Below are 24,733 nucleotides of genomic sequence, written 5' to 3' on the forward strand. Positions count from 1 at the left end.
GTGGAGATGGCTCAAGCACAGCAAAGTAAATTGGTTTAATCTTGTGCATCTGGTAGTGAGCTCCCAGTCATCTGTTCAGGGGTATAAAGGGACTCTGTTCCATTTCAATGCATCCATCATGTCACAGCCCAGCTCTAGTGATGGAGCCTGAAAACTTCAAAACCTAAACCCTGACAGCTCCTCTTCTCTGCTAATATTTATCACACTGCTGGACTTACATGTTTGTTCCACAAGCTACTGAGTCACCTGGGCCTGAGAGACTGTAAGTAACCCTCTTACAGCTAAACTCTTAAGTCTGTTTATTACCCTAAATTCACAAAAGTATTCTTTTGTCATTCAAAAAGAAACCCACAAAACCTCTGCACAGCACAACTGTCTAGAGACTCTCAGTATTTCCACATGAGCCAAATGAACATGAAGTGAAGCCTTCATCTCTGCATCCCTTAAAGGATTCCCAAGGCAGCAACATCCCGCAGAAGGCCCTCTGGGTCCTGGAAGGTGCAGAGCACCCTTTGCCTGCAGAGTGAGCAAAAGCTTTAGCCCACTTCTGGGAATGCAAATGAATGGGATCCACGTGACCCCGGTAATAAAAGGCTCCTGTCTCTTTGCAAAGCATTGAAATGCCATCTGGCAATTTTGTTGACGTCAGCAGGCACAGAAAAACAACCACCACCTCCCCCAAAAAAGCAAAAGCCTTGGGCGGGAGGGGGAGGAATGCAGAGCTCCATGGTGTGTGTACTTCAGGCTGGTGCTACTGCAAACCTCAGCCCAGAGCCAGGAATTCTGCAGCAGCACTGCAGCAAAATTCACCCTTTGCCTGTGTTTTACCCTGCTGAGCAGCCCTGGCAGGCAGGGCTCAGATCAGAGATGCTGCCAAGCATCACACAAGCAGCACTACATCCTTCTCTCCCACTCTGCCTGGCCACTGTCAGGTGCTGAAGTTTGAATGTGAGGAATGGATTTCTCAGCACACACTACAGGGAAAGACACAAAACTTCCAGCACTGCAGGCTGGGGAAGATGCACCACTCATTTGGCTCCTTTGGCTACACTTCTTGCACACTGATCTGGAACCCACTGAAAGAAATTCTGTGCCAGGTTAAATAAAACCTCACACCAACATTTCATGGTGGCAAGAGAGAAAAGACAAGAGATGTACAAAAAAAGATGTACAACAAATTCTACACTTCTTTTCCTTTCTTTATACTTAAAATTAGTCTTAAAACTTATTTTCAGACTAAATCAACAAATAAAAATACAATTAAACATTGTAAAGTCACACTAGGACCGATGTCCAGATCCTGTGGGGGATAATATTATAAGCTGCAGGTACTAATTTGAAATTCTATTTAATAGAAGGTGTAATATTACCCCTAAGTATTACATGCCATTTGGAACAGAAAATCGGCTGCATTTTCATGAAAAATGCCAATATTTTAAGTCAGTAATATAAGTTACCTTATCTGTGATGAGCTATTATAATACTATGAACTCGTGTGCATGCAAAGAAATCAGGTATCTTTTAGTATTAAAGTACATTTTCCTGTTATCAGAGATCTCTTCAGTTATTTCAGTTAACAACTCACAACCAAATGCAGGAAAGGGCAGCAGAGCACTGCTTTAACACAAACTTCAAAAGGATGGACATGTCCTCCATGAAGCACATTTAAACCCTGAAAGAAAGGAGCTCAGGAGTCGCTTTTAACAAGGGATTAGAAATTTTACAGTAGCTTTGTGACAGAAACACAATCCCCTCAACATTATTCCTCAAAAAAATGAGAACCACACAGGATGGGTGATGATGAGGAGAGAAGGAGGAGGCTGACCTGTGGTCTAGGGCCACATGCTCTCACTTGTCTCACCAAAATATTGTAAAAAAAGTACATTCTAAAGGCTCTACTTCAAGGTTTCCTTGACTGAATATTCAAACCTGCCTGAAGTAATAGCCCTTTTTCTCTGCCCTGCTCATTGCCCCCCTCCTCCCCCTTCTTTAACACATCTCCTCTTACTGAATGAAACTGAGGCATTTTCCTTACAAAACTGCTCTTTGAATTCCTAATCTCTGCCCCAGTGTAATTTTTTAGCAGCAAGTCAAAGCAGCACTGTGTAAATAACTGCAAGGAGACAGCTCTGCCTGGAAACTGGAAAGTTTTCCTTGCTCACATCTTAAGCTTGAAAGCTTATGCTCAATTCAATTAAGAAAATTTATGGGTAATTCCACAGTTTCTTCCCAGTTCCTTATGCTCTCAGGCAGCCAACCCAGAAATGAACAAAATCCCTGACAAGTGACTACTTTCTGCTAGCACATGGGCAATTATGCAGAAAGTGTGTATTTAATTGAGTTAGTTGTAAATCCTGACTTAGGAATGAATCAGAGGATGGAGAAGAGATACAGCAATTCCCTGCTGCCATTTCAGGTTTAATCACTTCTGCTTAAGGTTTATTTATTGACTCCATAAAATGCATAAACAACAAAACCATCCTTCCATAATTTTATAGGTATTAAGCCACCACTTGAAAATGTAGGAGAGTAAACTTAAAGCTACACACATGACAGGCAAGAGAGATTTTCTGAATTCTCCTCCTATCTCTCAGGTCTGCATCACATCATATCTGTTTCAACTATAAACAATTTGCAGAGTTCACAGCTGAGTCTCACCCAGTGATTCTGCTTAGAAGACCTTCCAGTAAAGCTTACAAAGTTCAGCAATAAATAAGAAATTTTCAGGCCTTCTTTCACTGGTCCCAGGGTAATATTTCAATGAACTCAGGGCAAATACAGCCCCTGCACCTAAAGGGTCATCCTGAGGACTGTGTTATCTCCAAAATGAGCAAGATGCCTCTCCATCCATTCCAATCACCCACTCAAAGAAAGTTGTCCGCCCTGTGTCTGTATGACAAGTGTGTGTTTCACTTCCTGGAGCTGCTGCAGAGCCTGGAGCTCCTCAGCTAAGCAAAGAAATGGCTGCAGAGACATTCCCAGAAAGTCTCACCAGCTCCACTCCAATGAACTCTCAGCTTCTCGTGCACATTATGTCCAGACAGATAGCAAAAAATTCAGAATTGCCAAATTTATCTAATTTTCAAGGTTTGTGGGGGCTATTCACACACTGCCATCCACTGTGCATACATTAAATGTGCCTTACTCAGAGGGAGCCCATCACTTTGGCAACTGTACCTAGTGTGGGAGGAAAGCAGTGCCACTTGCAGATTCTCCTGTACAAATATTTGTTTGTTCTTGCACGGGGAGCATTTCCTAATGCTATTTCCTGTTTTCCAGTTGCTTTGTTCTGCTCCCCAAGCCAGTCATCTCTCTCTCTAATCAGTGCTGTCTGTTTCCCTGCCAGGTACCTCTGAAAATTTCTTTGGGCCAATTCCTCTGCTGTTCCAACTACCTGTGGAGTTCCCACCTGAACTCAATGCTCCGGGAAGTCCCTTGCCCCTTCACTATCCTCTTTTCTTTTGGAGATCCTTCCATATTTCAGTTTGGAGACTAGAGCTGAGCAAGCTAAACCAGCACAGCAGGCTGGCAGGTGACTGCCTGCACTGAATGACTTCTCTAAACTGAAGTTAAGCTGAGCTGAAAGGCTTGTAAAAATATTTCAGACTCCTGCATTCAATATTGAATTGTCAATCAAAGAAATTATTATAAACCTGTGGAAACCCAGGGCACTGGGAAAATTCCTCTGTCTGCTTTGGGGCACCCTGACCCCCAGGGCAGCACTGAGTTTGACACTCATCCATGGAGAAAGTTTCCTGGACTTCAAGATAGACTGGAACCCACAAAAGTGTGAAATAGAGAGAGCAGGGTAGGTGCCATCACTGGGTGAGAAATTGAGGGTTTGGGATTTTCAGTGTGTTGTGGAAGGAAGCAAGATGGAGGGTACAGGATGTCATCCTGGGTTTCTTCTTCTTCTTCTTCCTTCTTCTTCATGGGTTTGGGTGGCATTTTGTAATTGGGCAGAAAAGTCCCCATTGCAGCTCTGTGGGATCAGTTATTGGGTTAAAAGGGAAAATAATCCAGGTGTCAGCTCTTAATTGGGTAGTTTAGTCTGAAAAGACCTTGTACCAAGAGATTGTTGGCCATTTTGTGCCTTCTAATGAAAAGCTGCAGAACTCACAGTAGTGAGACTGTTTTACTGATAAGAAATAATAAACACCTGAGTCTCAACACAGGTGTTTATTCAATCCAGACCCAGAGAAACCGAAGTAAACCCAGGGCCACGTACGTGGTCAGGCCACTGGAGATGATTCCTCTGTCCCTGTTTGTGTGCCAGCCCCTTGCTGAGGGCTCTGTTTCCCCATTCACAGCTGATAGTGCAGTAAACACCTCTGGCAGTGGAAAGAATGTGCCCTTGACACAATCCTGGCAGCCACTGCAGAGCCAGCCAGGGAAGGCAGAATAAGGAAATCCCAGCCCTATTGTATTTGCAGGGAAATGCCTCAGAAAAGGCAGGAATAATTAATTTGACTCCATGTTCTTAGAAGGCTAATTTATTGCTTTATAATACTATATTATATTGAAGAATACTATACTATGCTAAAGAGTATGGAAAGGATATTTACTAAATATTAAAAAAGATAATAATGAAAAACTCATTACTCTTTCCAGAGTCCCAACACAGCTTGGCCCCAATTGGTCAAAGAGTGAAAACAACTCGCACCAGAATCCAATTAAACAATCACCTGTGGGTAAACAATCTCCAAACACATTCCACACATGAGTACAACACAGGAGCAACAAATGAGATAAGAACTGTTTTCTTTTTCTCTGAAGCTTCTCAGCTTCTCAGGAGAAAAATCCTGGGCAAAGGGATTTTTTCAGAGAATGTGAATGCCACACAGCGCCATGCACTGAGGAGTACAGATCCTACAGGGTGCCCTTTTATCCTCTTACAAGGTGCCCTTTTATCCATCCCAGTGGTGGAGCTGAGAGCACATTGCTCACCAAGGGTGTGAAAGGGTCCAGTGGAGCCCTCACTGCCCTCCTCTGAGGGCTGAGTATCCTCACCTGGGGGCACTTCCACAGATTTTACCACAGCAGCATAAATCACAGTCAGAAGCTCAACCAAAGGTTTACAATGCAGGTGCTATGCTCACATTTTTATAGCCCATTATAGAACAACAGAATTAAATATTTCCACTAGGCTGAAAGTGCAAAAGTGGTAATGTCCTGGGGAGAACAGAAATTTTAAAGATTCCAGATAAAATCTCTGTACTAGGATCAGCAGTGATGAGAAATTACAAGTCATTGATTACATTACAGCCTTGCAAAGATCCTTGTGGATCTCCGAGACAGCATGATCTTACCTCTCAAAAAAAAAAGAAAAAATTAGAAACATAGGTTCCCATCAAGCAAGTTAAGCAGGTGTTTACTTCAGTACTGTTACTTCATAATGGTGTGACCAAATTTGTTTCCCACACTTGGGTCCTTTACTACCTTTACAGCAGCCTCCACAACCTAAGCAGAGATGTGTACAATTATAATTATTTTGAGAGAATGCAATTTAGCCATGTTTTCACTATCACCACAAGAAGACAGAAAGGATTTTAAGGGAAATGGGGAACCACAAGAAGCCATGTGCAGACTATAAACTGTGCCTACAGTCAAGCATCTTACCAAATGGGGCCCTTGCAAGTGGAGCCCTCTCAGTGCATCCAGTGCCAGCTGATGTAGAGAAATGCTGGACCGGCAGCTGAGCTTTGCCATTTACTGCTTTTACTTTCTGATTTCATCAGGAGAAAATTATTTCTGACAAATGGCAGCTAATTCACATTTGTGAACCTGCCTTTTTGCTAACCCCTGAGTTCTCTGCTGTGCTGCTGGAATCTGAAATGTGAGGAATTCTCAGAACTTTGGGCCTGTACGCTAAAACTTAGAATTAAACACAGAATTTGATTTGAGACTTTGGAAAAGGCTTCTAAACTTAAGTGCTAGAAGTGGATTTATAGTTCAAAGCAGTTAAGTAGGAGAAAGTTTAGAGTTTTAGAGTTGAGGATATAAAAGTAGTTATAGAGGTAAACAAGGAGTTTAGAATGTAGTACTCTAGGTTTGTGTGTCATAACATGATTAATCAAGAAATCTTACACTGTAGTATAAGTCTATAAGACAAAATATTTAAAGATTAAGTCGAAAACATAAATATCCTTGTTGGGAATGTTTTATTAATTAATAAATCTTTAAAAAGTCTTATAACTAAGGGTTTTAGAACCTTTTAAACTATACTATTAACAATGTGAGCCAAAATCACCCTTCTTGCTTATGCAAAAGATAAGGAAAATAAACTGTATCATCAAAATCAATTCAGAAGTCCCATCTCAAATTCTTTCTAAAATTCCTCACCCTGTGCCATCCAATCTAACACATATATCATTGTGAAAAGTTTTAAATTTAATTTACCACTATGCTGAAGTCTTTAGCACTGAGCAATGTGACAGATTTTACCAACACTTATTAAAAATAAAGCAGAATGGAGCAAGCCATAAATAAAATAAAGTGCTGGCAAAGCCTGGAATGCAATGAATACATCTGCACTTACAGCAGTGGCCAAACCATAGTGCTCTATCATAAGAAAGTAGCTTGAAATAACTTTTCAGTGCATTTGATATATGATACTGCTCTTTTAAAACCAAGACTAGAGCAAGCTTGTGAACTTCAAAGTGAAGCTGTTTCCGGTGGGAGGTTTATTTTGTTGTGAGCCTGACGTACTGTAGCTGTGACACTGAGCAGAGTTGCAATGTCAGGGTTCACAAAGTTCACCCAAAGGCAGGCAATCACACGAGCCTGACAGCAAAAAATGCCACAGGTGGGGGGGTTCTTCCAAAGTTTAATTTCCCAAGCAGTTTATCTCACACAGATTGCACACAACACCCCCTACTCAAATCACAGCACAGAATGCGGCCTGAAGTGAGTGTTTGAATTTCTTTCTGCCTGGTGTATAATAAATCCAATTCATGTCAGGCAGGTTTGGCACTAAGCTATGTATTTGCACATTTCTGTTGGCTTAAGTCACACTTTCTGTTAGGAAAGCTGCTCAGAAAGGTTTATTTCCTCCACTCTTATAAATTGTTGGCATAAACAACCATTCCAAAATTTAACCTCAGTTACTTGGCATTCTAATGGTTTACACTGAAACCCACAAACCTGGGTTTCTTGTTAAAATCTGTGTGTGTGAATTTAAGTGTATTAACTTTCAAAATATTTAAATTCAATGTAAGAGAATAAGAAGGGGGTGGAAGACATCTGACAGCAGCAGCGCTCACTTGCACTGCTGCCTGACTGCAGAGTGACACAGGAGAGCCCACACAGATCAATCCTGAACTGGCAGAAAGAAGAGACAGGGAGATACCATCTTTTTTTTCCAAATTTTGCTCTTCCCTTTCTGTACAGTTTCCTCTGCAAAGCATGCGTCCCCTCTCAGCATTAGCTCCTTCTCAGTCTTGGTTCCTTTCTCATTCAGTGGGAGGGATGGGAGAGGGATTTGGTTGTTTTTTGGGGTGTTTTTCTTTTCAGTTTTTTTGTTTCTAGGAAGGTCAGCAAAAAGCTTAAATGCTTTAAAAACCAAGCTACACAGCAGCTTCAAAAAGAAGTGCAGTCAGACTGGACAAAAGGTTTGGTAAGAATAACCAGAGCACTTGGACAGTGGCACAGATTCACCTGGGTCATGCCTGAGGGTGCCACAGTATCCCCAGACTGAGAATGAAGGGATGAATAAAACATGCATTCAGGCACTGACTCATACACATCCAGGCACACAAACTCTTGGCACTTCTCCCCCTCTGAAATAATACAGGGGGAAAAGAATCCAAACAACTATCCCAGGGAAAATTATTTTGTGCTTCACAAATTCTGGTACAGAAAGGGGATTTATGTACAAGCAAAGTGTTTGTTCATGCAGCTGGAACTGAGCTTTTGGAGACAGGTACTGAAGCAATGACTAAGTCTTTTGTGTCTCCATTTACCTAAAACTTGATTTGCACATTGACATGCAAAACACAGACACTTTCCAAAAAGAGTTACAGCACATCTACCAGGGGAAAAGGAGCAGTGCCAGAACAACATCATACCATTCCTACTTTGCTAAAAACTCAGCAGCTCTGGTCAGTTAGCAGATTTTGAATGATTTTCCTGACATCTTGTTACGTCATCTGAGCCTGGTAAATGAAAGGCAGCTTTCTTTCTGCTCCCACAGCTTCATCCCTGATGAACACCCTGCAACTGGCTACGGGGGCAGTGCTGGGGAGAGTTTATGGGTAGGATTAAATCTGGCTCCCTCCTTCAGAAGGCTTTTTGTGTGCATGCAAGGGAGAGCAGAGGAGAAGGCAGAGCTGGGCCAGGAGCACTGTGGAAGGAAGCATCACTGCTGTGAGCTGAGCTGGGTGTTTAGGGGGTGCTCAGGCAGCAGCTGACACCACAGCAGAGCAGGGAAGCAATCTGCCCCCTGCCCTTTCTGCACAGGCTGTTTAGGGATGTGCAGTTTCCTCACAGCTGTGTTGGGATGGGTCCTTTGTTTACTTTTGAGAAGGAATTTGGTCTGTGTTCTATGAACTATATCCACCATCCATGTATTCCTCACATGAGTGTTGCTAATCCTTTTCCAAGTGTTTCATATGTAAAAGGGGAAAAATGAAAACACAAAAGGCAAGTAAATAGCTGAGCAGATATAGATCATCAAATCCACTGACACTTGACATAAACCAGATGCTGAATGCCTTAACAGTGATGCTTATAGAGTGATGTAGTGAAGTACAGAGACACCAAAGCTAAGCAGGGAAGAGCTCTTCATTGCTGGAAGCAGACAAGCCAGGTGAGCTGAGAAACTGGAGATGTAATTGAGGATGTTTAGTTCAGGCTGAACTGCTCCCAGTAACAAATCCAATTCTGGTTCAGTATAGGCTGAACTGCTCCCAATACCAAAGCCAACTCACTTGTGTCTGCACAAGTGTACTGCCAAAATCAATACTTCCCAAAACACGTTGAGTTTGGTAAGTCAGGAAGGAAACAACAGCGCCACACTACAAGAGCCCTTAAATGTTAAAATTAAGAGTGTGCCAGCTCAGTTCAAAAGCATTTGTTTTGCACCCTCTGACTACATTCTTTAGTTGCATTCACTGTAAAATTTTACACTATTTGGAGTTCTTTAATAAAAAAATAACTCTAAAACCCCATAACCTCCAAAACACAAGTAGTGACTAGTCACAGTCATTTGTAGGCTAAGCAAATCAGAAGTGGAAGAGGTTAAAACTGAGGCAAAGAAATGGATTCTTCTATACTGCACCTATTCTATTCAGGAAACCTTTCCAATGCCCCCTGCTACCTCCTCCAAAAACCAGCACACCCCACAACAACAGGGTATGTCTAAGAATTTGGAACCTCCATCAGACCACAACTTGTCTTTGAAAGCAGTTAAAAAATATTTTGCTCCTTTTTCTAATAAAATAATTTAGATAAGAAGACTTAGACTGTATCCAATAATGGGCTCCTATGGAGTCCAGCAGCATTTAAGCAGCACAAAAGATATTATCTGCTTTGAAATCTGTTTTGCCTCTTTGCTGTGGTCACATGTTCCTTTTGTTCTTTTTAATGTAATATAATTTTACAAATTTTATCAGAAAACAGAGGGAAGGAAGGTGATCTAATTTCAGTGGGAATGTCAAAGGAAATTTGTGCCTACTGTAGCAGCAAGTAATGATGTGTCTGTATCAAAGAAAAGGAATTTATTCTTTTAGTTGTCCTCCTGCTGGGAAGTGCCAAACTTCTTCCCAAAGATCCTATTCTTTAATTCATGCATTTTACATGAATGCTACCATGTACGTTATTCATTTTACATTCAACCAAGGAACTAATTAAGACAATAACTACAAATATGTGCTAATCCACAATTAATGAGCACCCTTGGAAGTACTGTATGCTCCCACATATGTTAAACTACCACCACAGCAGCTAAAAAAATTACACAAATGGGCTCATGTGTCAACTAGGTATTCTTGGCTGGAAATACCAGTTACTTGTAATAGAGTAATAAATACAAAATATCTGGCTTATCACCTTCCCTGATTATGTATTGGCAGCATTTTAGCAAAATAAAGTCAATCATGTGGTACCCCTCTTGCCATCACCCCCTCAGATACCTTCTGAAAACAGCTGAAGCTTCTTGGCCACTCTCAGCCAAGGCTGAGAGCAAAATAAAAGCCAAAACTGTTCAAACTCAGGCCAAACTTCTTTAGATGACCATCAATTTTCATGAGGGGTGATGCTTGGTATGGTGTCAGAAGCAGAGAGGGAATGGCTTCAATATGAGGTCAGTGGTCACCTCCTCTGCTGTCCAGCACTCCATGGATTTCCAGCGGTGACAGGGATTAGGGAACTGGGGTGTATACAGGATGTGAAGCATAAATTACTGACTAATTAGGTTTAATTAGATTTTTGCCTGTAGAGCAACCCATTTAAGCTGTAATTGCAAGCCATGGGAACCTAAATGATGGCATTTACATGAGGAGCACTGCCTAGCTGATCTCCTTCATCATCCTCCTTTGTGCCCCAAAAGGGAGCAGTTGATCTCTCCTAGGATTTAACTTTCTGCCTTTCCTGTTAAAAGATAATAAAATTATTCAATCCAAAGAAAATGAATCACTTAAAGTAAGAAATCCAAGAAATCATTACTCCTCTGAAAACTCCTCAAACTTGGACAGAAGTCCTGCAGATTGCTGAAGAGCCAGGAGAGCTGGAGCTGCAGACCTGCATGCACTTCTCCACAAGACTGTTAGGGAGAAATCTCCCTGATTACTGGGGAGAGAGCAACAAATAAGAACTGGTTTCAAAATCCAACAGTTTTCATGCTCAGGAAGTAATTTCCAAAGCTGAAAACTCAGGCTCTGCAATGATGCTGCTTCTGCTTTCTCCAAGGCCAGTCCTGGAACAAAACAGCCCAGCACAAGCACAAAACCCTTAATTTGTTCTCCAGAGCACATTTTCCTGATACATCAGATCCAAGTAACAGCAGATAAATTTTTTGTAACAAAGACATGATACATTTCCTCATGCTTTAATTTTTTTTGCATTATATAAGACAGCTTTTTAAATGCAGCAGACACCCACCTCCCTCCTACCTCCCCATACAGTCTGTCCATATACCTATGAAAAATGTATTATTAAAACATTACTCAGAAAAAAAATGCAAATCTAAAGAAATTCCATCTTGAGAGAAGAACAGAAAAAAAAAAGCTGCACCCAACTCTAGATTTGTCCCCCAGTATGTGATAACCTTTGCACCTGAGAAAGGATGCGAGATCCCATCCCTTTGCTAATACTTAAGGCTGTCACAAGGTGAAGTCTTTCCACATCAGAAGCCTCAAATGCTGCCACTCTGAGCTGAGCCTCTGCCAGAAATGCCAAAAGCAGGACTGTGTGCCCAGCACCAGCTCCCACATCAGCAAACACAGTTTGGTGGGAAACACTTCCTAATGCAGGTTCATAATCTGGTGTGGGTTAAAAGGCATCACAATTATTGGAGTTCAGTCATCATTTCTGCCATTCAGCTGACATTTAAAAGTGTTCCTTGCCCTCCCTTTAAACACTAGATTTTGAAAAGAAAGCACATCTCAGTGAAGTGTCGGGGTAAGCTCCCGACTACAACCACAACCTCAAAGTTGTAATAAGAAAAATAAAGCAATAAAAGCAAATTATTGAGTGCACTTAAGCAGTAGATTCCTCTCTAACTGCTCCAATACATCAGGTAATCCAGGAAAGAGAGATGGATGACTGGCAATTTACTCCATCTCCTGAGACTATTTGCCTGGAGGAGGCTTCTGTTTTCTGTCCGTGTTGGTTCAAGATGGAATATTCCTCCTGTCTTTTTCTTCAACTACTTTTCCAAATAGCTGAATTAAGTACAACTTCAGGAGGGAAAAAGGTCATGGAAATTCAGCTCTTGTTCTCTAAACCTGGAACTCTTCCTCCTCCATTTTTCTCCTAAGTTAAATCAGAAAGCACAAATATAGTAAGCACAGTGCCTCTTTTTCAGTTTTGCCATTTTTATACTCAATTTTTATTTGCTAGCTAGAATCTATATATGTACATATCATCATTATATATATTCTATATAGAACATATATAGAGAGCACTGTGAGCCTAATTTAAGAATTCTTGCTTTGCAGCTTTCCAAGAATGCTACAGTTTTTCACCATCCATACACGATGCAAATTTCTCACTAAATATATTTTGCTCAATCTCTGCCTTGCTGTTTGTTCATCAGACACACCACAGGTTCATCTGCCAGTCCAGACTGCATTAGACCCTCCAGAATGTCACCTCTGTGCAGCTGAATGAGATGCACTTCTGTCACTACAGCTCTCCAGACAGAAGAGACAGACTCAGTGTTAGTCCCCCTGTCCTCTTCCCCACTGCCATCCACAGGCTGCTTTTCTGTACTTTTGGTGTTTCTCTAACCTGCACCAGATGTTAGTCTGGCTGCTGCTGCCACTGAGGAAGTTAGTGACAAAAATTCTGGGGAATCCACCAGGAGGATATATCAGTGTGCAGGGATCAGTTTTTGAGTTTCTCCAAGACCACGTTGGTCTTTGGAAACAGAAAAAATTCAGTACAGAAGCTAAAGGTTGTACTCCTGGAGACTAGCAACAAGAACCAGCCCAAATTCAAAGATTCTGCATTTCACCTGGTCAGGATCAGTTTCACCAATCAGTGAATGACCACAGAGCAGGCACTGATGCAATGCAACAGGAGTGATGGCTCATCCAAGGCTTCCAAAATTGCTTCAATAGCAAAATTCTTCCTCTTTTCAAAGAAGAAAAGATGTGTTACTGTTATAGGAGAAGGAACAGAAGGCCCAAAATGCAGCGCAGACACCCTTAGAGAAGTCTGCTGCCTCCCTGGTGTCCAGGGCAAAGGTGGGAAGTGAAAGCTTCCTGCCCTGGTACAGCCCTTAATCCTTACCTGTCAGTATTCTCCCATATACTAACTAGGCTTTTAATTACTGGAAAATAAAGAGGCATTTCAACTTTTCTTAAGGAAAAAAAAACCAAACTGGGACACAGGCCCTAATACAGAAGAAATATCATCAAATGTGGAGGTGAAGATCAGTTACTAAATGTTGATATGCACTCTGGCCAGCTGAAAACATGTCTGGAATGCCAGCCTGGATACAGAACCCAGCAATATCCATAAAGGACTAGGCAGGAATTGCAACTGAAATGAAGTTAGCAGTCAAGCTAGGGACCCCAAAGAATTATCTGGAAAAATAACAATCATATGAATGAGCTGAAAATTTGCATCTAAACCAGATCCACAATCAACACACATGGAAAATTTTATGGCAGTATGAGAAACTTACAGGCAGGGCTAAGTTAAATTCCAATTTCATGGCAATGGCCAAAAAAGTCCTTTGACATGTCACTGCAACATGGCAGGGACTATGAATGGGACAGACTGGCTTCATAGTAGGAGGGGTGATCAGGCAAGTGAGAGAAACATGGAGAATCTTCCTCCAGAGGAGATGAAATGAGATGATGGGAAGAATCACATCAGTTAAAATAGTGCTGTCTAATTATTTCCCTAGTAAAGGCAGCTGATATCAAGAGACACCAATCTCTAAACAGAAATAGGAGGTGCACTTTGAAAATACCACCAGGAGAAAAGGCTGACCCAGAAATTGTTCTGTGCCTTTATGTGGCTGCCACCTCAAGTAGTTCCTTGAGAGCACACAAGACATGCTGACCAAGAAAGGTTCATCTACAAGGACTCTGAAAAGCCTGACTTGAAGAAACAGGAAAAGTGCAGATTCCACATCCACAAACATCTCCCAAGCACCGAAAAACTGAGATAGAATTTTCAGTGAAAGACACTCAACCGTTAGAAACCAGACTGGGATCCCCAGCTCATTTCTCTTGGGTCAGTTGTTGCTAACATTGTCTTGACATTTAAGTGGAGCACTTCCCTTCGGCAACAACAAAACTATGTGCGCCATATTAAAATATCTTGGATTTGTTTCTTTCTGCTCCTATGGTGAGGACTTGCTAAAAATTCCTGGACTTCAGAACTCCAGCAATAATTCCAAAACAAAATATTGGAAGTACATTTTTTCAGATGCCTGTAGCAACAAAAATAGAACCTTGAGCATCTCAGGAATCCAGTGCCCAGTTGCATAACTTTTCCACTCCCTTCTTCCCAACTTTAGGACTCAGTGTTGGGGGGTGAAGGGGGTTGGAGAAAGGGCATCAGAATCTTGAAAGAAAGGTACTATCTGTGGAGCTCCAAAGGCAATGGGAGAGATCCCATTCAAGAGATGAAGGGATTCACTCTGTGAGTGGTGCAGGATAAATCTGTGTGCCTTACATGTTCACACCACTCAAAGCACTTCTATTTCAGCTTCTAGTTTTCCTCCTCTTCCATGCTGCACTTGATCCTCAGGAGAAAACGTGCACTGCTCAGCATGAGCCCAAACATGCTGGAGGAGCTCATCACCAGTGAGCTGCTGATCCTCTGTCACACTGTGCAGTGTCCTTTGGTGAGGACACCCTGTGCCGTGTGCTGCTCCCCCACCAACACCAGGCAGCCTCCATCATCAATTACTACCTTACAGTACCTCAAAACCCAAACCTGATGTCTGTTTGTAAGACAGGAGGTGGCAGTTACACACAGGAGTCACAGGTACAATCCTGCATTTTAACAACTCCTATCTGGATGGAAACGAGTCAAAACCTACAGGGTGATTTTGTCCAGGGGCTGTTTCTGTGATGAAAATGCAGCCACATCATAATCCCAGCAAAATCACATTCTGAGACAGAGCTGTCTCACGTTGATCCTTGAAGATTCTAATCACTGGCTTCAGCTGTTCGTCACTTTCACATCCCACAGAGTTGTAAGGAATAGAAAGCAGTACTGCAGCTTCTCTTGTCAGCTAAGCCCCTCTCCTATTCTGCATTTTAATGAAGAATTTAATCTAAAATAATTATTTGCAGATTGTTCACTCAACTCCAACTGTTAATTTAAAAGAAGCAAGCACATGAAGCCCTCCAGGAGTCCTAAAACAATCTCAATATGCACAGAGTTATTATTTTTAGACACCTATAAAAATGCGTCCATGGTAATATGACACAAAAGCTTATTGCCATTCCACATTTCTGCTCATATCCATCATCTAACTTTGGAGAATCAGGTCCCCCTATCCTGGAAAACTGAAAATGCTGAATATGTGGGGGCTGCTCTGAAGCCAAGGGCATGTATATGAGACCAGCATATCAACTTTCAAAACTGTACATAACAGAAAGATCTAATTTTTTTCTCAGATACCAGAATAGACAGCATTAACAATGACATTTTCCTCATTTTTGGAGAAGTGAGCTTTTGTGCTTCAGAAGCAAAGTTACTGGAAACAGAAAGGTTATCTGGATTTCTACCAAAGCACTATCCATGTAGTCTGAAAAGGGATTACATGTTTTCAATCACTACCTTGGTAGCTGGTTTTTAATATAGCCCCAGCTTTGTTTGGAGAGATTTTTTTCCTGGCTTCACTTTTCCATCTACAGCTTTTTTTGCCTCCTCATGAATTTTGTGTGTTTGTGGGAGAAGGTGCAAGGGGAAAACAAAGAGAGAAATCAAAGGATGAAGGCTCCATAACCTTTCCACATAACCAGAGCTTGGTCACCCTTAGATTAAACAAGTTCCTGCCTATTTTTGAACAGGAATTCCTGTATTTTAGCTTGTACCCATTGGTTCTTATTGAGTGGCACCCCTGAAAAGAGTTTGGCTCCATCTCCTTCACTCTCACACCAGGTATCCATACACATTCACAAGATCCTCCTGAGCCTTCTCTTTTCAAGGCTGAGCAGTCCCAGCTCTCTCAGCCTTTCCTCAGAAGATGATCCAGTCCCTTAACCATTTCTGTGCTCCTGTTCTGGACACATGGCAGTATTTCTGTCGTTCTGCAGAGCACACAGTTGTGCCCAGCACTCCAGATGTGTCTCCCTGGTGCTGAGCTGCACCAAAGGATCCCCTCCCTCAGCCTGCTGGAGCTCCCAGTGCAGCCCAGTATGAAGCTGGAGGCTTTCTTTGCCATAAGGACCCCCAAGGACCTTCTGTGCCAGGCTGTTCCCCAGCTAGCCAGCCCCTCTGTGTCTCCTGAGGAGTGGGAGGGCTTTCTCCTCTCGTGTCCCCATCACTTAGTAAGGTTCCTGCTGGCCCCCTTCTCCAGCTGTCCCCCTGAATGGCAGCACCACCATCCCCTGTAGCAGCCACTGCCCTGGTTCTGTATCATCACCTGCACATTTCCTAAGGGTGCAGCCTGTCCAGCACCCAGGGTATTAACACAGACACCTTTCTCATGCTAAATGTTGGGGTTTTTTACTTTCTTGCTATTCCCTAACTGATGCCTCTACCTCTCCTCTATTCACCATAACCAGTAGCTTTTCTAGCCCTGCATAAGATCAGCAACTTAATAATTATGAACTCCAGATTCAACACCTTTTAATCTCCAGCCTTCCTTTATGGACTGTAAGAATTCCTACTGCTCTTGTCACATTCAAGGTTCTTCAGGAATTGAAAATGGAGCAAAGCAGAGCCATTACACAACAAACCTTTGATCTCTAAAATCCAACCCCACATTAATTTTTTTTTTTTATGACTTGACTTTAAGATTTACTCCAGCTCTAGCTTATTCAAAAATCTCAGGAGGCTGCTCCAATAACTCATTTTGAAATTTTGAACACTGATCTGTCAGACATAGAACAAAATTATAGCTTACTGCTGAAGTCAAGAAAAAGAACATCTGCTGTTGAGAGCAGAGCTGATCAGCTGTGAGCCTTTCCACTGGGGAACTCATAAAATGAGCTACTAGAGAATTCAGCATGTTTTCTTGTAAGGAAGGAACAATAGGAAATACTTTCACTTATTCTTTCAAACTATCCCAGAGAGCAGCAGTTAAAGCATACATATCTGGCTCAGTATGGACACAAAACTCAAGAGAGGAAAAAAAAATCCAAAACAAACCAGTAGTAATAAAAATGCTTTTAAAATGAAGTTTCCTTTATAGAGGGAAACCAGCCAGTTCACTTTGTCCTCATTAACATTGTTAATAAGACGTCTTCCAACAACAATGGCATTGTGGAAACTCAGTAAGGAAGGTTAGGGCAGCCCACATCCCCCAGAGATGCTACTATTGACATGCCAGGGGAAGCACACTGGCTGAAAAGTAGGAATAAGCCTTGCTCAGTAAAAAATTAAATACATTAATCACATTCATTCCATAATTGGGCTCATCTCTGAATAGAGAAAGCTAAAATTTTGCAATAATTGTGTTAAAAATGTGCTTGGGAAGGTGACAAATACCTGGAATGCACATATGCCATAAGTGAAATTTAAGGTGCTATTGGAAATTAAAATAACACCTTGTGGCACTACTCCCAGCTTTGCAGAGTTGTCAGGAAATAAAATGCAGTCTTCTATCATCACAAAAGTCCCAGTGCCACCTAATTTTAATGTGGGGGGTATTTTTTTTCATTACAAAGCACCTGACTGTATCAGTCATTATTAATTTGGCCATCCCTCCCTTCCTAAGTCCCTGTTTGCAGTTGCTTAAAACTTTTTCAAAACTGAACTTTTACACTGACATTTCCCCTTGCAGTCAGCCTGTAGTTGGAAGATTTTATCCAGCACAGGCATTTCCAGGAGACTAAGGGATACTTTTACTCATTTCTAACTACTCACGCCTTTTGGGGTGCCCTACTCTTGTCCCAGAACATTCTCAGTGTAGATTTTGTTTCAGAGACTGGCATACAGATGCCTGAATTTTGGCAATACAGAAAATATGCAACCTGAAAACCTGCAGAGAATTCCCTGTCTCAGTCTTGTGCTAAAGCAGAGGACTTGAATTTCAGGGATTAAACTCTCTGAAAGTCTGTAAGTTTTTGGGTCTTAAAGGTAGTCAGCAACTTTAACCAGATGCCAGTACATTTCCCATCCCCTTAAATCCAACAAACAAATTTTTCCTAAGTTTGCAGCTAGAAAACAAACCCACAAAAACCAAAGCAATCAAACAAACCCCACCAAAACCAAATCCCTAAACAACAAAAAAATCCCCCAAACCTCCAAAAAAGCACATGAACAAAATCTCTTAACCTGAAGACCTTAAGACTCAAAATTTATAAAAGGCAACTGAGAAATATAAGCTGTAGTCAGAAAATCATATAAAAACCAGGGTTCTGAAAACAAATGAGTTAACTAAATTAGGAAACATGCTGAAAATCAAATTATGAAAACTGCTGCAAAGAGAGAAAATGCAGACAGATTAAGGGGTGCTTCAGGAGTCTGATCACCCCAAAAGGAAAATAATCTCCTTCCTCTGCTCAGAATGATGACAGTTCACAATCCCACTTCTCAATGCAATTGCCAAGGCAATCCACATCTGCACCACACCAGTGAACATGCACCCTCAGCCTGAGGAAAAGCTTGGGGAAGAAAAAAGAAAAAAAAGGGGAAAAAAAAGGACAATTATCAGCTTCTTCCACTATCTCTGCTTTCCAAAATACCAAGACAAATGGCACTGTGCCAAATTTCTTACACTCCTACCATGCTGCTTCTCTCCAAGGAGTCATTTCACCAGCATGTATTTCCTACTCCTGTTTGATTTCAGTGCTGATTCCATTTCCAAACTGCATTGATCTGCAGCATGGCTATGATCCTACTGCAGCCTTCCTGAACTGGAACTTGCTGACTGAATAAAGGAAAATAAAATTTGAGTGTTGTCAGCAAGCTTCTCTGTGCCACAGCTGGACTGCCTGACCAGCACCAGGACTTGCACTGCAAACCTGGGAGGAATAAAGGTGGAGAAGGGTTTTGAAGAAGAATGGAAACATATCTGGAAATCTCTGTTGAGCTCCTGCTTAGGTATGAAGAACAGTGACATGACAGAGTGAAAGTCATTGCTGAGCTTCCAATCCACTCCTGTCCCCCTGGCAGTCATTTTGGGACAGAGAATTTGAGAGCAGAGAGGATTCTCAGGGTGGCTGACAGTAATTCAAAGGTTCTTCTCCATCCTAGGGGTGAGTGCTGGATGTGGAAGGCTGCAGGAGGTTTGCCCACATCACCTGGGTCACAGCTGCCAGTGTGACAGCTCCTGTCTCCCCTCAGAGCAGCAGGGAGAAATCCTGTAGGACACAAAGAAATGTCCCACAGCCCCAGAGAGTGCTGTGTCGACTCCTCACTCCAAGAGAAGCAAGGACAAACCTGAGGCAGATTATCAGATTATTCCTGTGAGATTGCTTTCTGCTCTGCATCACTCATGTGCTGCATTAGAAAGAAGGGAAGAATTTCCTAGGTTATTTCTTAATCCCAGGCTCAGTTTTCTGCACCTTTCCTGCTGTGCAGAAGCAGCTCTCCTCGCCCAGCTCCAGGTTACAACCAAACCAACCCAAACCCTGCCATGAGGCCTCTTTCTCATAATGTCCCAAACCCTGCAAATCTCTGCTCTGTCCCTAAAGCTTGGAAAGCTTGTCTGCTGAATGAAAGGATAATGTAAAGGTTTATTAACAATGAATAGCTGTGGAGACCCACAAAAACATTCTTAACAGGAAACCTTATTTTTTTTTAATTGTAAGCTGTTTTCAGGTAAAGTAGAAGGGGTTTGGTTAGGCACAAGGATCACTGCAATGACACGTTCCAGCAGGACCCTGCTTTGTACTGAACACACAGTGAATATATGGGGGCTGCATGATGTAATGCTATAGGAAACCCAGAAAATCCCTTGGTTTATCATTTTGCAGTTATGACTCAGTCAGGATGAGTTCATTTGCTGCTGAGCACCCTTCCAAAAACCCTGTGGAAGTTTGTCCCATCCACCACATCAATGGTCAGGAACAGGATATTGCAGTGTGCATGCAAACTGCCCTAGGCACAGCTGCGCTGTAAATCACTGGCAGGTGAGGGAAGCATCACTTCATTGGTTTTACACTAACCCAGCACAATCTAATCCTACAGAAAGCATTATCACTGCCCACACTGCTGTAAGCATTAAGTCCTACCTAAAAAAAAAAAATACTGCTTCTATTGAACTGCATGTTACATTCCTTTAAACTATCCACAGCTATAAAAATATCTATAAATACATTAAAAAATATAAAGTATATACATCCCTATAGCAACTATTGGTCATGTTCTTACATCATTGTGGAAATCTAGTTTGTGTTTTTAAGTTCACAGTCACCAATGGAACAATTAGAAGTTTCCATCATGGGATAATGTGACAAGATTTTTCCTGTCTTAGGACCTTATGCTCAAAGGCAACAGCTCATGGAATTTCAGGTAGGTGGAAATACTCAACAGCATCACAGCAAATATTTAACACCTCTGGCTCATCTGCCTACCACAACATTTTAAATCCATATCCATTCAGTGAAAGCATTCTCAGTTGCAGTCCTCAGGAACAAAAATTTAGGATTTTTTATTCCTAAAAACAAGATCATCAGGCACATACAACAAATTAAACCTACAGACAATGACTCCCCAAACCCCTGTACTTAAACTTCAGGGAGAGCTTTCAAGCAATCTGAACAGCTGGATGGGCAAGAAAGAAAAACACTCACAAATTCTTTCCTTAGTTATATAAAGGTAATTCCTTCTGAAATTATTGACAAAGCCATTCAAGATTAAAGAACTAAGAAATATTACAGTTTGTTAAATAGAGGCCAATAGATGGTATTTAGTTTATCACTATTTAGCTTAAATTTACCCATGAAAAACACCCCCAGGATAAAGATGTATCTTCCACATATAGAAATGAACAGGAAGATCAGACATTTTTCATCAACCAAATCCAAAGAGATCTAATTCAAGGTTGCCAGTTAAACCTACTTTCCTCACTCTTTCACATCCATAAAACACAAAACAATGAGAGGAAAATTCCTTTGTCATACCAGAGCCTGGAAACCATGGAGACCTCTGTGATGTAGTGTCTGAGAGCACAAACAATGCTCAAAAGATCAAAAATAAAATTATATAACAACCTAGCTCCAAAAAAACCCCTCCAAACCAACAACCTCCAACTATATTGTCTATAGACATCATAACCACTCTTGGTTTTTCACCACCCTTACTTCTCAGGCTGCTCAGCCTTGACTAAACAGTTCTGGGTATCATTTGATTTCATGCAGAGGATGCAAGATAAGAAATAAAATATCACTCTATGACTTAAAAAACCCCAAAAAGTATGTTCAAATAGAGTATCAAACTTCACTGTGGACTTACAGTTTCCACTTTCTTAAGTCACACCTGCCACATTGTTTTACACTAGGAACAAGATGAAGCCAAATATCCCATTTTTACAGTTTGATTTTATTTCCTTCCTTATTTTTTTTGTTTGGTTTTATTTTCATTTTAGGTGGCAAAAAGCCCATTGAGAGAGGTTTTGTTATTTGTTAACACAAATATCTTTTATCTACTCTGAGTAGAGAAGCAACCTACAATGTCACTGCTTACCTGTCAAAATACCAAGTAATTTTGTCAAGGTCAGCTGTAAGAACACAGTAAGAGACTGCATCCCTTCAAGGACTAAAGAATGGATTTTCACCAAAATCACAGGCAGAGATATTATTTTTATACAATAATTTGTGAGCAGGATCAGCCTAAAGCACTCAGGAAGTTGAATCTTTGGGGTTGTCATCTTGCACAGTAACTGCATTTTCCTTCAGTCAGCCCTCACAGACTCACACTACGCTCAAGTAAACTCTATTTATGTGCATCACTTTCTGGTCTCACTGTCCCACAGTGGCAGATGGGTCAGGCAAATTCCCTTTCCTCTTTTAAAGCCCTCAGAGGGCTTGAGGGACTGATGGTGGAACTGATGCCCAGCTCAGTGCAGCCAAGCACACCTCATATAAATATTCCTAGGTGAGGAATATTTATTTTTCCCACATACTGTGCTACAATAGGATCAATGATGCAACGCAACATTAGGGTTAGAGGGATTCAAAGGAAATGCTGGAAAAGTAAGGCTGAAAACCAGTTTTCCTTTGAAATAACATCAGTGTCTCTGCATCTTAACAGAAACAACATCACAAATGATTCACTTCCTACCAGAGCATTTATTTATCTTTTTTTCCAAGGACATTCAGGAGGAATGCTGGACTGATCTGGATCAATTAAATTCCTTTCAGTGCAATAAAATTGCACTAATCAACAATGCCTTATTATTTTATTGTGAATAATTATGTGACAGCATGGGATTCGTTTTTTTTTTTTTGACAACTAATATGCCTGAGATCTCCAAAAGTTCCAAGTGGCATGATTTACCTTTAAACATAAAATATTACATATAATCTTCCCTGTCCTTCTCCCTCTTAATAAAAATGCACAGGAGGATGCTTCTCAAAAACTGGGATGCATTTCTGTCTTTCTTCCTGTCAAACAATTGTCTCTTTTCTACAGATAAAAACTACCATTCACAGTCAACTGTTTTATAAATGGAAAACTGAGATGGAATTATGATTGAGAAGAGAGTAGAGCTGTTAGCTCACCAATATTCTTTCTGTAATTATTTCTTTTATTATCTGTACATCTCAAGCAAAGTATTGAAAAAAAAATCAGAGAATCTTGGAGTGCCTGGAGCAAGACGTAGGAAATACGCTAATCACAGTGCCATTCATCACATCTCAGTCCTGCTGCTGGTGACAGTATTTGCTTTTCCCAGCAGATGTTTACATATGTTCTGTTTGCATCTGCTTTACTCTCCTCTTGGTTAGCACACTTGGAACGACACAACAACCAAGAGGACCCTGAGAACACCAAGGTTCTGCCAATGCCTCGGTGACTTCATACACACACATGTAAGATATGAAACACAAAAATGTCATGCACCAACCCATCAATAGTAGATTACTATTTCCCTTAGCCACTCAGTTTAAAATAGTTTTTAATACTCAGTTTCAAATACTCCCGAAGCAAGTCTCCTTTTTGAGACAGGGAGACTGTTTTGGTTGAATACCTCTGCATTAATGGGCTGCCATGGCATCTCCACCTTCACAAGCACATGCCCTGGCAAAATCAGCTTTACCAGAGTTTGGCAGCATTCATCTTAGGAATGACAAATAATGAGCAGCTGTCTCTCCCTGTGTTCAGAGAGCCCCCAGAGCCCCATGAGGTCACTGTAATTCTCTTTACAGTGGCCCTGAGGGCAGACAGACACCCCAGACAGATTCCCAGAGCACAGTACCTGGTCCCCAGCGGGAATGGACTCCCACCTGCGCTTCAGCAAGGACAGAGATTTCCGGCTCATCCTCCTCAATCTGCTCTAGAGGCTTTGCCACACTTGACAAAAAAAAGGCTTCTGTCCCAAACCAGTGGCAAGAACCTCAGTTCTGACTCCTGCTCTTCATGGTAGGCTGCAGAGCTCCCCAAAGCACACAAGTTTTGGTGAGCTGCAAGGTGGAGACTGGTCAGAGCCCAGCTTGTGCTGCTCCTCTACAGCATCTGTGTCCTTGCAGTGGCACAGCTGAGGCAGTGAGCAGCTCAGCTCCCAGCCACCTCCCAGGAAGGAGCCTGGAGTAGGTAGACAACACCAGACGCACTCACTCTGGAAATAGCTGTTGCTTAGGAACTGGAGGGGTAAAACGCAGCACCTCGGATGGAGAAGCGAGAGCTTTTGTGGTTACAGAGAATTAAAAAGGCTGGACCTGTGTTCCTCTCTCCATCATCCTGCTTCTACAATGCTGGATTGCTCGATTGCACAGACTCTGGGGCTACGCCTACATCTCCAGCAAGCCAAACAAGCCTTGATGACAGAGCAACAAATTACTCCCACACACCCAGGAGCCCTGGTAAAAACATAAAAACGTGTGCACAGAGTGTGCCCTGGGGCCCACCTGCAAGATCCTGGCAGTACCAAGTACTAGTGTACTGTGTACTAGTGTATTGTGTTCTAGCAGAATGATTAAAGGACAATTTGCATATTTTTTTCTGCAGAGCAATAATATTCCAAGGATGAATTCTGCCAGTCACACTTTCCTGTGGCACGTGCCAGCATTACAAACATGTATGGATCTTCTCCCCTCACATGATGTGGTTCTACAAATTGCATATATATATTTGAGAGACTTTTCCTTAGGTGGATTGAATATTCCTAAACACTTTGGAATGTCTTTCATTTGGAACTCAGTTTTGAAGTTTCATGCCTAAATTCTTAATTATAACACATATTAATCTTTAAAATTAAGCACAAAATGTAATGAAATTCACTTTGCACTTCCTGCTTAATTTCAAATCCATAGAGAAAATTCCCAGCACTAAGCACTTAGAGCAGGCAGTGCAAACTTCAGGGATGAAAAAAGAAAGGAAAAAAAAAAAGAACAAGTATGTAGCCAGGAACTCCCTGCTCTTTGTAAGGCAACCTATAATTCAATCTAATTAGAGCAGCCTTAATAGTATAATTATTCTAAAAGAAAAGGAATCCTACAACATACATACACATACATGTGGGCAGTCTCAAAAGGGGAGTGCAGTGATGGTCATGCTAGAAGCCTGAGCAAGTTAAATATTGTAAAGACAGCTTTCTACTTGTGCCATTAACATTCTATTGAATTGCAGATGCTTATCACAAGACAAACTGCTGCAAACAGAAATTCCCGTGGGCCCCAGTGCATTTCATTTGAGATCCATCTCTACCTGGAGCTGCAGCACTTTGCATTTCACTCCTACGTGCAGAACAGGAACAGAAAAGAAACATGTTTTCCAA

The 24,733-nt window shown here is 41.6% G+C and overlaps 1 protein-coding gene across 2 annotated transcripts in view; it reads right to left on the minus strand.

Annotated features, from left to right (window-relative positions):
* PDE3A (phosphodiesterase 3A) overlaps positions 1-24,733 on the minus strand; it is a 203,202-nt gene that overhangs the window by 43,704 nt on the left and 134,765 nt on the right. The window contains exon 1 of one of the 2 annotated variants that reach the window (XM_054281859.1): positions 23,216-23,682. The exons of the other annotated variant lie outside the window; for it this stretch is intronic. Within the exon in view, the coding sequence (XP_054137834.1) occupies positions 23,216-23,278 (63 nt within the window). The 5' untranslated portion in view covers positions 23,279-23,682. Of the gene's footprint in view, positions 1-23,215; positions 23,683-24,733 lie in introns of those variants that run through there. 2 annotated transcript variants of the gene reach the window in all.

Source organism: Melozone crissalis, unplaced genomic scaffold (assembly GCF_028551555.1).
Source record: "Melozone crissalis strain CALT ecotype California unplaced genomic scaffold, PUWL_Pcris_2 ptg000033l_1, whole genome shotgun sequence".
NCBI lineage: Eukaryota > Metazoa > Chordata > Aves > Passeriformes > Passerellidae > Melozone > Melozone crissalis.